General features: G+C 45.0%; 1 protein-coding gene across 1 annotated transcript in view; it reads left to right on the top strand.

The window, feature by feature from the left end:
• TIAM2 (TIAM Rac1 associated GEF 2) overlaps window positions 1-13,382 on the top strand; it is a 217,932-nt gene that overhangs the window by 103,905 nt on the left and 100,645 nt on the right. The window contains exon 7 of the mRNA XM_017892053.1: window positions 1,274-1,498. Coding sequence (XP_017747542.1) covers window positions 1,274-1,498 — 225 coding nt within the window. The remainder of the gene's footprint in view (window positions 1-1,273; window positions 1,499-13,382) is intronic.

Below are 13,382 nucleotides of genomic sequence, written 5' to 3'. Positions count from 1 at the left end.
TTAGCCAGGATGGTCTCGATCTCCTGACCTCGTGATCCGCCCGTCTCGGCCTCCCAAAGTGCTGGGATTACAGGCTTGAGCCACTGCGCCCGGCCATTATTTTTTAATTGACTTGGGGACTTACTGTGTTCCCCAGGCTGGTTTTGAACTCCTGGGCTCAAAAGTCCTGGGATTACAGGCATGAGCCACTGTGCCCAGCCAAAAATAAAATACTTTTCTCTTATAAAAATAGCATATGGTCTTTGTGTTAGAAGTCACTGAAAAGTACAGAAAGGAAAAACCTTCATATATTCAAAGACAATAGTGTTATTTTGTTTCCTCCCAATATACTGTTATCTATGTTCTTTTTTTTTTTTGTATTGAGGCCATCCTGTAGATGTAATTTTATATCCAGTTTTCAAAATTTCATATTCTAGTCCTAATGCTTACTCATTCTATTAAAATTTTGAAGACAAGCATCCATTTATTTATTTATTTATTTATTTTCGAGATGGAGTCTTGCTCTGTCACCCAGTCTGGAGTGCAGTGGCGCAATCTCAGCTCACTGCAGCCTCCACCTCCTGGGCTCAAGTGATTCTCCTGTCTCAGTCTCCCGAGTAGCTGGGATTTCAGGCATGCACCACCACACCCAGCTAATTTTTCTACTTTATTTATTTATTTATTTTTGAGACAGAGTCTCGCTCTATCACCCAGGCTGGAGTGCAGTAGCATGATCTCTGCTCACTGCAACCGCTGCCTCCCATGTCAAAGTGATTCTCATGTCTCAGCCTCCCAAGTAGCTGGGATTACAGGCATGCGCCACCACACCCAGCTAATTTTTGTATTTTAGTAGAGATGTGGTTTCACCTTGTTGGCCAGGCTGGTCTCAAACACCTGACCTCAGGTGATCCACCCACCTTGGCCTCCCAAGGTGCTGGGATTACAGGCATGAGCCACCGCACCCAGCCAAGCATCCTTTTAGAGAGTGGCATAATGTGTCATGAGTGTGTCTACCCTGTTGTTCTTATCACTGCTGTGTGGTTGGCTAGCGCTCGTTTCTGGTTTTAGTTCCTGTCCTATTCAGAGCTCCATGATGCTTTCTGCTCTGCTCCTAATGTTCTCTGAGTCCCTCTGAACCTGAGTTGAATGGTTGAATGTGTTTTTGAAATTAAGCAACTTGTATGCAGTGCAAGTATTTCTTGGATTTTGCACATCTAAGCCCAGCCTGCCATTTTGGAGAGCACTTACAGTGGTAAAATAATTTGAAACAGGCTTTCTCCCTCCCTGTGTGTAGGCCACCAGCCAGACAGATCTAGAAAACTGGGTCACCGCCGTACACTCTGCTTGTGCATCCCTTTTTGCAAAGAAGCATGGGAAAGAGGATACACTGCGGCTGCTGAAGAACCAGACCAAAAACCTGCTTCAGAAGATAGACATGGACAGCAAGATGAAGAAGATGGCAGAGCTGCAGCTTTCTGTGGTGAGCGACCCAAAGAACAGGAAAGCCATAGAGAACCAGGTACTGTTTGTCTACACCTGAGTTTTCTTCTGTTGCTCACGTCACTTGTGCAGTGACTGAACGCAGGTTCTCATCTTGGTGGTATTTCTTGGCTCACATCTTGGTGGTATTTCTTACACCCTGGGGGAAATAGTTTCTGTGGCTTTTCATTTTAGGTACCTAATGTTTGCTGTTTTGTGACATGAGTGATATGATATGCTTTACAACCTTTGGCGGCTCTGTGCATATCCTGAAATACTTTGTGACCCAAACTTAATTCCTAATTCGAATAGCGCCTTCTGGCCTTGATGATTCACTCATATATTGTCATTTTCTGAACAAAATCCATAGAATAAAACCACTAGAAGATTAGACAGGTAAGTAAGAGTCTAATACAATGGCTTTGGAAAACGTGATTTGGTATAACAGCTGTTTCTGTGTCTGTGGATTGCAAGAAAACAGTAATTTTTCTGTTTATAAGAGAGAAGCAGCTAACGAAATGCTTTCTTTTCTCTGCTCCGGTTCCATATTCATTTAATAAATGGCTGGTTCCTATGGCATTTGCATTTTAGAGAAGGGGAAGCAGTTTGAACATTTTTATTTCCATTTGCTCAGACAACCTCAACACTTAGACAAGTGTTAGTGGAATTTTGAGCATTCTTATCTTAAGTCAGGTTTCTTAGGAGACAGACTTGGATAGAGATTTAGACGTGACAAGTTTTACTGGGAATGCCCTCAGGGGCAATGCCAACCTGGAGTGAGGGAGCAGGATCTGGGAGGGACAAGTTGCATTGTGATGCAGCTTGTCCTACAGTGAGCTGTGCAGCTGGGAGGGCCATTCAGAGTTCTGTATGGAGGCAAGGTGGCCGGCCTTTGTCCCCTCAGGCCAGCAGGGCAAGGCAGCTCTCTTCAGTAGAGGTCAGTTACCACGAGGGGATCTGTGTGTGAGCTGGGAGAAGGAAAGGAATCCCTCTATCTTGAAGTGGGGATCTGGGTGAGTCGCTATAGAATCCACTACAGCGCCCTCCAAAACCAGTTGTCAAATGACCTGGGAACTTGAATGAGGAATGGGATGAAGATAGATAATAAGCAGGTTCTTGCATTTTTCTTCCTTTAGTTACTTGTTAAGTTATTACAGAGAAACCAAATTCTGTAGAAAAAAAAAATTTCATGGTAACACAACAATTTAGACATATGGTGACTTATTAGAAAGGAATTTTACATATGGTATTTTATTTACATTGCAAATTAAATCATACCTCTGTTTATGTCTGAATGTTTAACCTTGTTTGGAAATTTTTTCATCTGTGTATATATGAAGAATTCAGCATGAATTCTGGACGTGGTGGCAGACACCTATAATCCCAGCTGGGCGCAGTGACTGACGCCTGTAATCCCAGCACTTTGGGAGGCCGAGGTGGGCAGATCACCTGAGGTCAGGAGTTTGAGCCCAGCCTGGCCAACATGACAAAACCCCATCTCTACTAAAAATACAAAAATTATCTAGGTTTGGTGGCGGGCACCTGTAATTCCAGCTACTCTGGAAGCTGAGGCAGGAGAATCGCTTGAACCTGGGAGGGAGAGGTTGCAGTGAGCTGAGACTGTGCACTGCACTCTAACCTGGGGGACAGAGTGAGACTCTGTCAAAAAAAAAAAAAAAAACAAAGAATTCAGCATGAGTAGGAAAAAATTTCTGGCTAAAAATAGGAAACGGATTAAAGGCATGCATTCATTGATACACCGAGAATTTGGAATAAAGTATCAATTGGCAATAGCAAAATAACCCAATAATTCTGACCTCTGCCCCTGATTAATCTTCTGACTCTATCTACCTTTGCTTCTCCTTTTCTCATATCTCATGTTGCCTTTCTCCCATCTCAGTTCTTTTTCTCTTGCTTATTTTCCCATCTGCAAATACTGGTGTACCTAATAGATGCATCTGGCTTAAAGAAATAAAAATAATTATAAAATAGGGACCCCGTTTCTAAGCAATTATAATTTAGTTAGAGAGCAAACCTTGTGAACATGAAACTAAAGGACATTCTAAAATGATCTAAGTTAGGCGACAGCTGGTATAGTCATCAAATATTATGGGAGATGAGAGGGTTGAGGTTGTATTGTGATCTTCAGGAAATGAAGACTTCCTGGAAGAATATGGTGTTAAAAAGTTGTTAAGAGGCCGGGCGCGGTGACTCACGCCTGTAATCCCAGCACTTTGGGAGGCCGAGGTGGGCGGATCACGAGGTCAGGAGATCGAGACCATCCTGGCTAACACGGTGAAACTCCATCTGGCTAATAATTTTTCCATCAAAAAGAAATTATTAGCCGGGTGTGGTGGCGGGTGCCTGTAGTCCCAGCTACTTGGGAGGCTGAGGCAGGAGAATGGCGTGAACCCGGGACGTGGAGCTTGCAGTGAGCCGAGATCGCGCCACTGCACTCCAGCCTGGGCAACAGAGAGAGACTCCGTCAAAAAAAAGTTGTTAAGAGATGTGAAGGATTTCCAGGCTGGGTGGGGGTTGGGCAAACATGGAGAGACAACTGAAAGTGACTGAGTGGTGGCCTGGGGCTCTGGAGCACACTGGAGTTAAAGGTTTGGGAAGTGATGAGAGTTGGCGGTTAGGTTGGACAGGCAATGCAGCTTTTTCAGTCTGTGTCTTAGTTTGGAAGAAAATACTTTAAATTGGGTAGTTTATAAACAAGAGCAATTTATTTCTCAGAGTTCTGAAGGCTGAGAAGTCCAAGATCAAGACGCCAGCAGATTCAGTGTCTGGTGAGGCCCTGCTTTCTGGTTTCTAGAAGCATCTTCTTACCGTATTCTAGCATGACATGAGGGGCAAGGGGTCTTTCTGGGCCTCATTTTATAAGGCCACTCATCCTATTCATGAAGGTTCTGCCTTTATGAGTGTCCTGCGCAGTGGATTAAGCGGCAAAGGATGAAAGACGCTGTAACTTAATGCTTGAATCACACGGTTTATTGGCACGCAGACAATTCTTAACAAATATAGGTATTTTATCCCCATTCACGCTACACACAACTCTCGTTTTTCACCTGTTAGGAACAGGTCGGGGATCTTACATGAATAGGCACAGGATTGGTCACAGAAGTCCTCAGGCATCTGGGAATAGCTTCCTCTGGTGTCAAGGCTGGAACGTTGAGGCTGAAGTGTTCAGTCGAGGAGATGGCAAGCCTGACTCCGGGTCCCTTTCTGAGTGGCAGTATCTCATCCTCATGAGTCTGTGTCTCAGCAGAGCAGGTTGAGCTGCCTGAGGGCTTCTCTTTTTACAGTCTCTGTACGGGGATCCATCTGTGTCTGGTTATCTTGAAGGTTGATGCGCCCTAGCATGTGATGCCGTCCCAAATTGGAATATCCCCACACAGTTGGTCTAAACAGATTTGGGCATTCTGGGCATTTTGTCAGACATCTGCACTCACACACTAACTATGATAACATATTCACACTACACCCATAAATCGCACTCCAAACAATGACCTAATCGTTGCCCCTTTTAAAAAGGCCCCACTTCCTAATACCATCACCTAAAGCATTGGGATTTCAACGTATGTATTTTTTTTGGAGGGACACATTCAGCCCATAGTGGTCCTGTACGCAAGGCTCAGATGGTAAGGTTTATTTTGTACTCTGCATTCAAGGGGGGAATACAGTTTTTAAGCTGAGGACAAAGCATGATGATGACATAGTGTCTTTGGAAGATTAATCAGGCAGCAGTTTGGAGGACAGAGTGGGGCAAAAGGAGTCAAGCAGTGGAGTGGCACTGTGCTGGCTACGTAGATACAAGGGCTTGATCCCAAGTGACACAAGTTCAACAGTTTATGTGGAAAATGTATAACAGGGTGTATCATTTTCTGTAATTCTATAGAATCTTTTTTTTTCTTTTTCTTTCTTTCTTTTTTTTTGTTTGAGACAGAGTTTTGCTCTTGTTGCCCAGGCTGGATTGCAATGGTATGATCTCGGCTCACCACAACTTCCGTCTCCTGGGTTCAAGCGATTCCCATGCCTCAGCCTCCCGAGTAGCTGGGATTATAGGCACCCACCACCACGCCTAGCCCAATTTTGTATTTTTAGTAGAGACGGGGTTTCACCATGTTGGTCAGGCTGGTCTCGAACTCCTGACCTTAGGTGATCCACCTGCCTCAGCCTCCCAAAGAACTGGGATTACAGGTGTGAGCCACCACACCCAGCCAAGAAGATCTATCATGTATTTAGTGCCCTGTACATGTTCTGTTAGCGGCTTCACAGCTCTACCACCCCTTGATAGCATTAACAACTAGTAATGTTGGGAGTAATCATATTTTCATTCCATGCATAAGAAAATTGGAGGGTTGAATAACCAGACTGAGGTCCCAGAGGCAGGAGGGGTCTCAGAGTCTGTCTTGCATGTAACATGGATTATAAAAGCAATCATATGCTGATAATTGCCTTTGAGTTTTAAAAAGCTACATTTAAAAATAAAATATTACATATTTCTACTATACATAAACTAAAATTAGATTTTGCGAAAAATGATACTAAGTTGTTACAATAAAATTGTTGAAAATCTTGAAATAGCTGTACATCATTTAAGTGGCAAAAATCAAAGGATGGCTTGCTCAGTATATAAAAAGTAGCTTGGCTTATATTCCAGAACAAAGAAAAGTCTCAAAAAGCTCTCATTAAAAATAAAAGTATTTTACACACAAAAATGGTAACTATGTTAGGGAATNGGCGCCCGCCACCACGCCCGGCTAATTTTTTTATATTTTTAGTAGAGACGGGGTTTCACCGTGTTAGCCAGGATGGTCTCGATCTCCTGACCTTGTGATCCACCCACCTCGGCCTCCCAAAGTGCTGGGATTACAGGCTTGAGCCACCGCGCCTGGCCCAATTCTATAGAATCTTAAAGACAGTAACTTACGCCCCTGAGTGGAACTGTTGCTCAACCAGGATATGCCATTTAAACTCCAAAAGTACAAAACAGTTTTAACGAGGAAGCCAAAACTGCCAAGAAGAATGCAGGAGGTGGAAGGCTTTGGGATCCGACAAGAACGCAGCTGCTGACATTGCTGAGGGAGAGCTGCCCCTGTGAGCCCAGCTTGCATCCTCTCAGGCCCTGCCTGCCCCTCTTAAGGGGCCTCACCCTGCTCACAGCTAGGGGGCGTTCAGCTCCCGAGGCAGTGCAGCTGTGCCTCCTGGCTCTCTGTGGCTCTCTGCGTGGAATGTAGGGTGGGAGGCCATGTGGAGGTGATGGGACAGATCAAAGAGCCTGAAGGAGACACGGTTATCCCAGAGTTTTCTTTGTACCATGTCTCACCCATGGTGCTGATTTTCCGGGATCCAGCAGCCACAGCCAGTCTACCCTGAGATGAGACTTGTGGATTTGAGTGTCTCAGAGTGTTCAGAGCACCCCAGTCAAAAATCTCATCCTGACCGTAATTGTAGTCCTGTCGAAGGGATGCCCAGCTTAGAGTTTTCAGGTCTTTGCGTAGGTCAGATGTTTAGGGCTAGGGAGAGAAAAGGGACATTTGACAACACTGAGAGGCTCCTGGTCTGTTGTGTGTGTGGTGGTGGTGGGTGGGGGTTTCTTTGTGGCCACAAGGAGTCTAAGCAAACATTTTTTTTTTAATTTAAATTTTCATTAACTGTAATTGTATTCCCTTGTCCATAGTTTGTAAATGTTTAATTGATGACATCATAGTTGGTGCTATTCTCTGATTAAGAGGGGAGGTTACTTTAACATAAACCCTTACATAAATCCAGGGGTCTGGATGGTCAGGTGGCCTGAAGAGAAGCTGTTTTAAAGAGTGAGGGTAATTATCACCTGTGGCCCATTATCCATTCTTTGACAGAATCATCACTTTAGTTATTTTAAGTGCACTATTCTAACGCTACTAATTTTTGGTTCTCCCCTACCCATAGCCCAGGCCCTAACCCCTTCCTGTGTCCTCCCCACACCCCTTTCTCCCCTACAGCCTTCTCCCAACCCCTGTCGTACATGCACACCCCTTCTCATGTTATTCTTGTGAGTTTCTGGTAACAGACAATTGGGATTGATCTTAGAAATTCTTGGCCAGGCGTGGTGACTCATGCCTGTAATCCCAGTACTTCGGGAGGCTGAGGCTGGTGGTTCACTTGAGGCCAGGAGCTCAAGATCAGGTGGGGCAACAAGCAAGACACTATTTCTGAAAAAAGAAAAAAAAAAAAAAAGCAATTCTACCTGAAAGTATTCTCACTGTATTGCACTCTTTGAGGTTATGATTTAGTCACATGTTCCTGAAGAGCTTTGCAGCATGTAGCCTGAGTTATGTTTGCTGTGCCCATTGTCCTTGCGTCCTTTGTCAGCAGGTTGTAAAGACAGCTGTTTGCTCTTTTTTTTTTTTGACAGAGTCTCGCTCTGTCACCCAGGCTGGAGTGTAGTGGCGCAGTCTCGGCTCACTGCAACCTCCGCCTGCTGGGTTCAAGTGATTTTCCTGCCTCAACCTCCCGAGTAACTGGGACTACAGGCACCCACCACCACGCCAGGCTAATTTTTGTATTTTTAGTAGAGATGGGGTTTCACCGTGTTGACCAGGCTGTTCTTGAACTTCTGACCTCAGGTGATCTGCCCGCCTTGGCCTCCCAAAGTGATGGGATTACAGGTGTGAAGCCACCGTGCCCGGCCAAGAGCTGCTTACTTTTTACCTTCAGACACAAAGACTGGGAAACATTAAGCAGGAACAACTACTTGCTTAAAATTGCTTTTATGAGATATTTGACAAAAACATGTAATGTGAAGCTACAAAGGCAAAGGTATTTACAGATCAAGACCAATCAGGACAGGGTCTCCAAAATATTCCCTAAGCGTTTAGCTTTCTCTAAACTTCCTTTTAAAAATGTCTGTAGGCCGGGCGCGGTGGCTCAAGCCTGTAATCCTAGCACTTTGGGAGGCCGAGACGGGCGGATCACAAAGTCAGGAGATCGAGATCATCCTGGCGAACACGGTGAAACCCCGTCTCTACTAAAAAATACAAAAAACTAGCCAGGCGAGGTGGCGGGCACCTGTAGTCCCAGCCACTCGGGAGGCTGAGGCAGGAGAATGGTGTGAACCCGGGAGGCGGAGCTTGCAGTGAGCTGAGATCCGGCCACTGCACTCCAGCCTGGGCGACAGAGCGAGACTCCGTCCCCCCCCCGCAAAAGAAAAAAAAGTGTCTGTAAAAGAGCAGTGCTTTATCCACTTAGCATTTTAAAACCTCAATAAATATACATTTATTTATGGAGCTTCCTCCCTAGCGATTTTCCCTGAGAACCTCAGATGTAGTCATTTCTAGCCTAAAAATAGAATGTACAATGTAGATGACATCATGCAAGAGAAATTCTCTGGAACAGGTTTTCTTTGAAGTACGTGGGTGGAGAAGATCCTTTTTGAAATAAAAAGGCACCTATCACAGTTAATGTACTAGCTGAGCTGCGTACTGTCAGTGGTCACATGCTCTGGCCGTGTCCTGGGCCTCTTGGGTGTTTCTGGGGCAGGATGATGCAGCTTTCATTTGAGCATGTCCAATGTGGACCAGATCACACCGCCATCCACATGCCAGATCGCCTTTGAAGTTCCCAGGGAGGAAGAGTTGTAAATTAAGTCCAGTTAGTACTTTATTTTCCTTTCCGCTTATTATTTCAAACAAGTAAACAAGGACAAAACCTCACCACCCTTAGGCAGTCTTGGCATTCTCCCAGATGGCGTCCCCCATCCTGCCTCATTATGTGCGATTTCCAGGGGAGCCAGGCCTGCTTCTGTGGTTAATTAGGCTGGAGAGGGAGGCGGTGATTGGACTACCAGGGGGTACTGTGGAGAAGGAGGAAGCACTTGCTGGTAGGGTTGAGACTGCTCTGGGTTTTGTGAAACGTGGGCTTCAGTTTAAATATTTACTTAAATACAGTTTTAAAATCGTAAAGAGGATGGATTGCGTTTAGACAACTGGAAACTGGTGAGAACAATGAGAACAAAACTTTGAGGAAAATACGAGGATACTATGGTGTATTTCTGGATGTGTGCAGGGGGAAGCAGTTTGAGGAACAAACCACTGGAGAGTAGCATATTTGTGAGGGGATTTGAGGGAGATAAAGCCAGATTGTGGAGGTGGTGGGTGAAGATGTGAACTTTATTCAGTAGGCAACAGGGAGATGGTGAAAGTGTTACTTTTTATTTTTTATGTTTTTATTTTTTAAGGCAGAGTCTTGCTCTGTTGCCCAGGCTAGAGTGCAGTGGCATGGTCCTGGCTCACTGCAACCTCTGCCTCCTGGGTTCAAGTGATTCTCGTCCCTCAGCCTCCCGGGCAGCTGTGATCACAGGCATGTGCCACTACGTCCTGCTAATTTTTGTATTTTAGTAGAGATGGGGTTTCACCATGTTGGCCATGCTGGTCTCAAACTCCTGACCTCAAGTGATCTGCCTGTCTCAGACTCCCAAAGTGCTGGGATTACAGTCATGAGCCAACGTGCACGGCTGGAAGTGTTTTTATTTTCTATTTTTTTTTGAGACGGAGTCTTTCTCTTTTGTTGCCCAGGCTGGAGTGCAGTAGTGTGATCTTGGCTCACTGCAGCCTCTGCCTCCTGGGTTCCAGCGATTCTCCTGCCTTAGCCTCCTGGGTAGCTGGGATTATAGGCGTACGCCACCACGGCCGGCTAATTTTTGTATTTTTACTAGAGATGGGGTTTTGCCATGTTGGCCAGGCTGGTCTCAAACTCCTGACCTCAGGCAATCTGCCCGCCTTGGCCTCCCAAAGTGTTGGGATTATAGGCATGAGCCACTGCGGCCTACCTGTAAGTGTTTTTGACAGGAGAATAAGAATGTTTGGTTTAGTTCGGTGAGCGTTTGTTCAGTGCATACTCTGGGTCAGGCAAATGTGCACAGATTGGAGACTCAAAGAAGTCACTGTCTCTGCCCTCAGGGTGCTCTCAGTCTAGCAGGTGACAGACGGTTGAGCGTACAATTTCAACATAACGCAGTGATTCAGTGCACATGGCATTCTAGTGCTGTGGAGGACAGAAACGGGAAGTGTAGCCTCACGTGCAGTCATCATTCCAGTGCTGTGGAAGACAGAAACGGGAAATGTAGCCTCATGTGCAGTCATGGAAGACCCTGGAGGAGGGATGCCGAGTTGCTTCTTAAAAAACGAGGAGTTTACCGTAAGGAGAATGGAGAGGGGGCTTCCAGGCCAAGGCACAGTGGGAGCAAAGGCAGTGTGGTTATAGGTGGTGAGAATTAGTCAGGGGAAGTAGGACTGTTTGTCACTCTCTCCTCCCAGTAGTACCACTGCAGAAGCCTCCAGTTTCACCCTTCGTCCGATGCATCTTCCATACAACAGCCAGACTGGGTTGCATCTGAAAAGCACATCTGGGTCAGGAACAGTGGCTCATGCTTGCAATTCCAGCACTTTGGGAGACTGAGGTGGGCGGACACTTGAGGTCAGGAGTTTGAGACCAGCCTGGCCAATGTGGTGAAACCCCATTTCTACTGAAAATACAAAAATAATTAGCCAGGAGTCATGGCACACGCCTGTAATCCCAGCTACTTGGGAGACTGAGGCAGGAGAATCGCTTGAACCCAGGAAGCAGAGGTTTCCGTGAGCTGAGACCACACCATTGCACTCCAGCCTGAGCCACAGAGTAATATGTCTCAAAATAAATAAATAAAATAAAAGTAAAACAATAAAAAGCACATGTGATCCTGTGATTGCCAGATAAAGTCCCTGATAACCTCTCCCCACCTTGACCTTTACCTGCAACTCCCTGAGCCCACCCTTCTGCTCCTTTCTTCAGGTTTTTCCTCAGGCAGCGAGGACTCCCGTGCTGTGCACAAATGTGTCCTGCTCCCCTCCGCCCTCTTCATCTGGCTCACCCCTTCTCGACTGTCATGAAGGGTTCAGGGGTCGCTTCCTCCGGGGCACCGTCCTTGATCGCCCTCTCGCCCACTCCATCAGGGAACCCCACTCCCCTCCCACAGTTCTCCATGTCTGTGCCACTGCTCTCATCTGTGGCTTTGTCATGATTTCTTCGTGTGTAAGGTTGTTCCTGCTATAAAATACGTGCTCCTGGAGGAACTGTGACTTTTTTTTTCTCTGAACCCTTGATGCTTTGCTTGAGTTAGTGAATGTGTGGACGCACCTCTGTCTCGTCTGTCCAAGGATCTGTCTTCTTTACTTCAGGAAACAGAGTTCTTCTCTGAGTCAGCCCCCACCCCACTCCCCAGTGTTCTAGGCCTTCATCCTCAGCTAACAGAACCCCTCCTTTTGCCCTGCTCTGTTCTCATGCTTCCCCTCCCTGTTTTATTAGAGCCTCTGCCTTAGGCCACTATCATATGTGATTTCACAGTAACTCAACAAGGTAAAGATGTAGATATAGCACCCATTTGATGGACAAGTAAATAGACCCTTAGGAGAATTGTATTTCTTTTCTTTTTCTTCTTTTTTTTTAGAATTAAATTTTTTAAAAAAAATAGACAGAAGGTCTCTCTACATTGCCCAGGTTGGTCTCGAACTTCTGGGCTCAAGCGATCCTCCCATCTCGGCCTCTCAAAGTGCTGGGATTACAGGAGTGAGCCATTGCACCCAGATGAGAAGTACATTTTCTGTATAAGTACCGCGCACTAACTGATTGTGCCACTGCAGTGGCAAGAAGTGCATTTGCTCATGTCACACAGCTAGTCAGTGGCAGAGCTGGGATTTGGACACAAATCTGTGCTCCTAATTCATAGGCGCTACTGTTCCGTAAGACTTGGGTAAATCAGATGATGCTTTGCTTGCTAACTAAACCAGGTGATGAATTGTTTTGCATGGAATAGAATCCTAGATTTACCTGTTTTTATAATGTGGATTTTTCAGGTTGATTTGATGGGAATTACATTGATTATAAAACTGAGTGAATTTTTGCTGTGGGAATTATATCTCAAAGGAAAATAGAACAAAACCGAACCTCTCAACTTTAGCTGGTTGTTCTAACTACTGCTAAACTTGAGTGTAATCTATGTCACTAGCTGGTTCTTCTGTGAAGATGGGTTTTAGTATTTGGAAAGCATAGAACGGGAGATTTTTAGCTTCTTACACCAAGAAAGAAACATGAATTATCTTACAGGACAAACCTAGTAATAGGCAAATGACTACTGCGATTAAATGACCAAATGGCAGAAAATATTTTTCTAGGACTGCTGGGTGTGGCAGGAATGTACTTGTCATCTTTTTTTTAAAAAAAAACATTATTCATTTGTTATTTTTAGCATTAGGCTTCATCCGTCTCCCTCCCACTTTACTACAGGAGACCATAACCTTTCTGAGTTCATTAAATCAATAAAGCTGTGTTAGCAGTAAAGAGGAAAATTTTTCATTGAATTTGTGCCAGTGTTTAAAACGGGAGTGTTCCCCTGTAATTTTGTTATTAGTAACTTCCTTTCACAATGAAAGATAAAGAAAACCTCCTTAGAGTGAGTTTTTTTCAGTCTTCTCATTTGTATGTTTTGAGCATGGGCATTGAAAGAAACAAAAGCTTCATCTCTATAGAAGTTACTTTTTTACTTTTTTTTTCTGACAGGGTCTCACTCTGTTGCCCAGGCTGGAGTATGCAGTGGCCCTGTCTCGGCTCACTGCAGCCTCAACCTCCTGGGCTCAAGCTATCCTCCCACCTCTGCCTCCCACATAGATGGGGCTACAGGCGTGCGCCAACCACACCTGGCTGAGTTTTGTATTTTTTATAGAGATGGGGTTTCACCATGTTGACCAGGCTGGAAGTGGTTTTTTTTTTTTTTTTTTTTTAATTTTGTATCATATCTTGATGTTTATCTTTAAAAAATAAAGAAACATCTAGAAACTTATCAGTATTTAAAGAATTTAGGAAAAGGGGTGGGGTGTCTTGGATTAAAAGAACTGATGTTTTTGATG

This window comes from Rhinopithecus bieti, unplaced genomic scaffold (assembly GCF_001698545.2).
Source record: "Rhinopithecus bieti isolate Rb0 unplaced genomic scaffold, ASM169854v2 scaffold_1583, whole genome shotgun sequence".
Lineage (NCBI taxonomy): Eukaryota > Metazoa > Chordata > Mammalia > Primates > Cercopithecidae > Rhinopithecus > Rhinopithecus bieti.
Note: the sequence above shows the minus strand (reverse complement) of the source record. Positions and strands in the feature narration are given on the sequence as shown.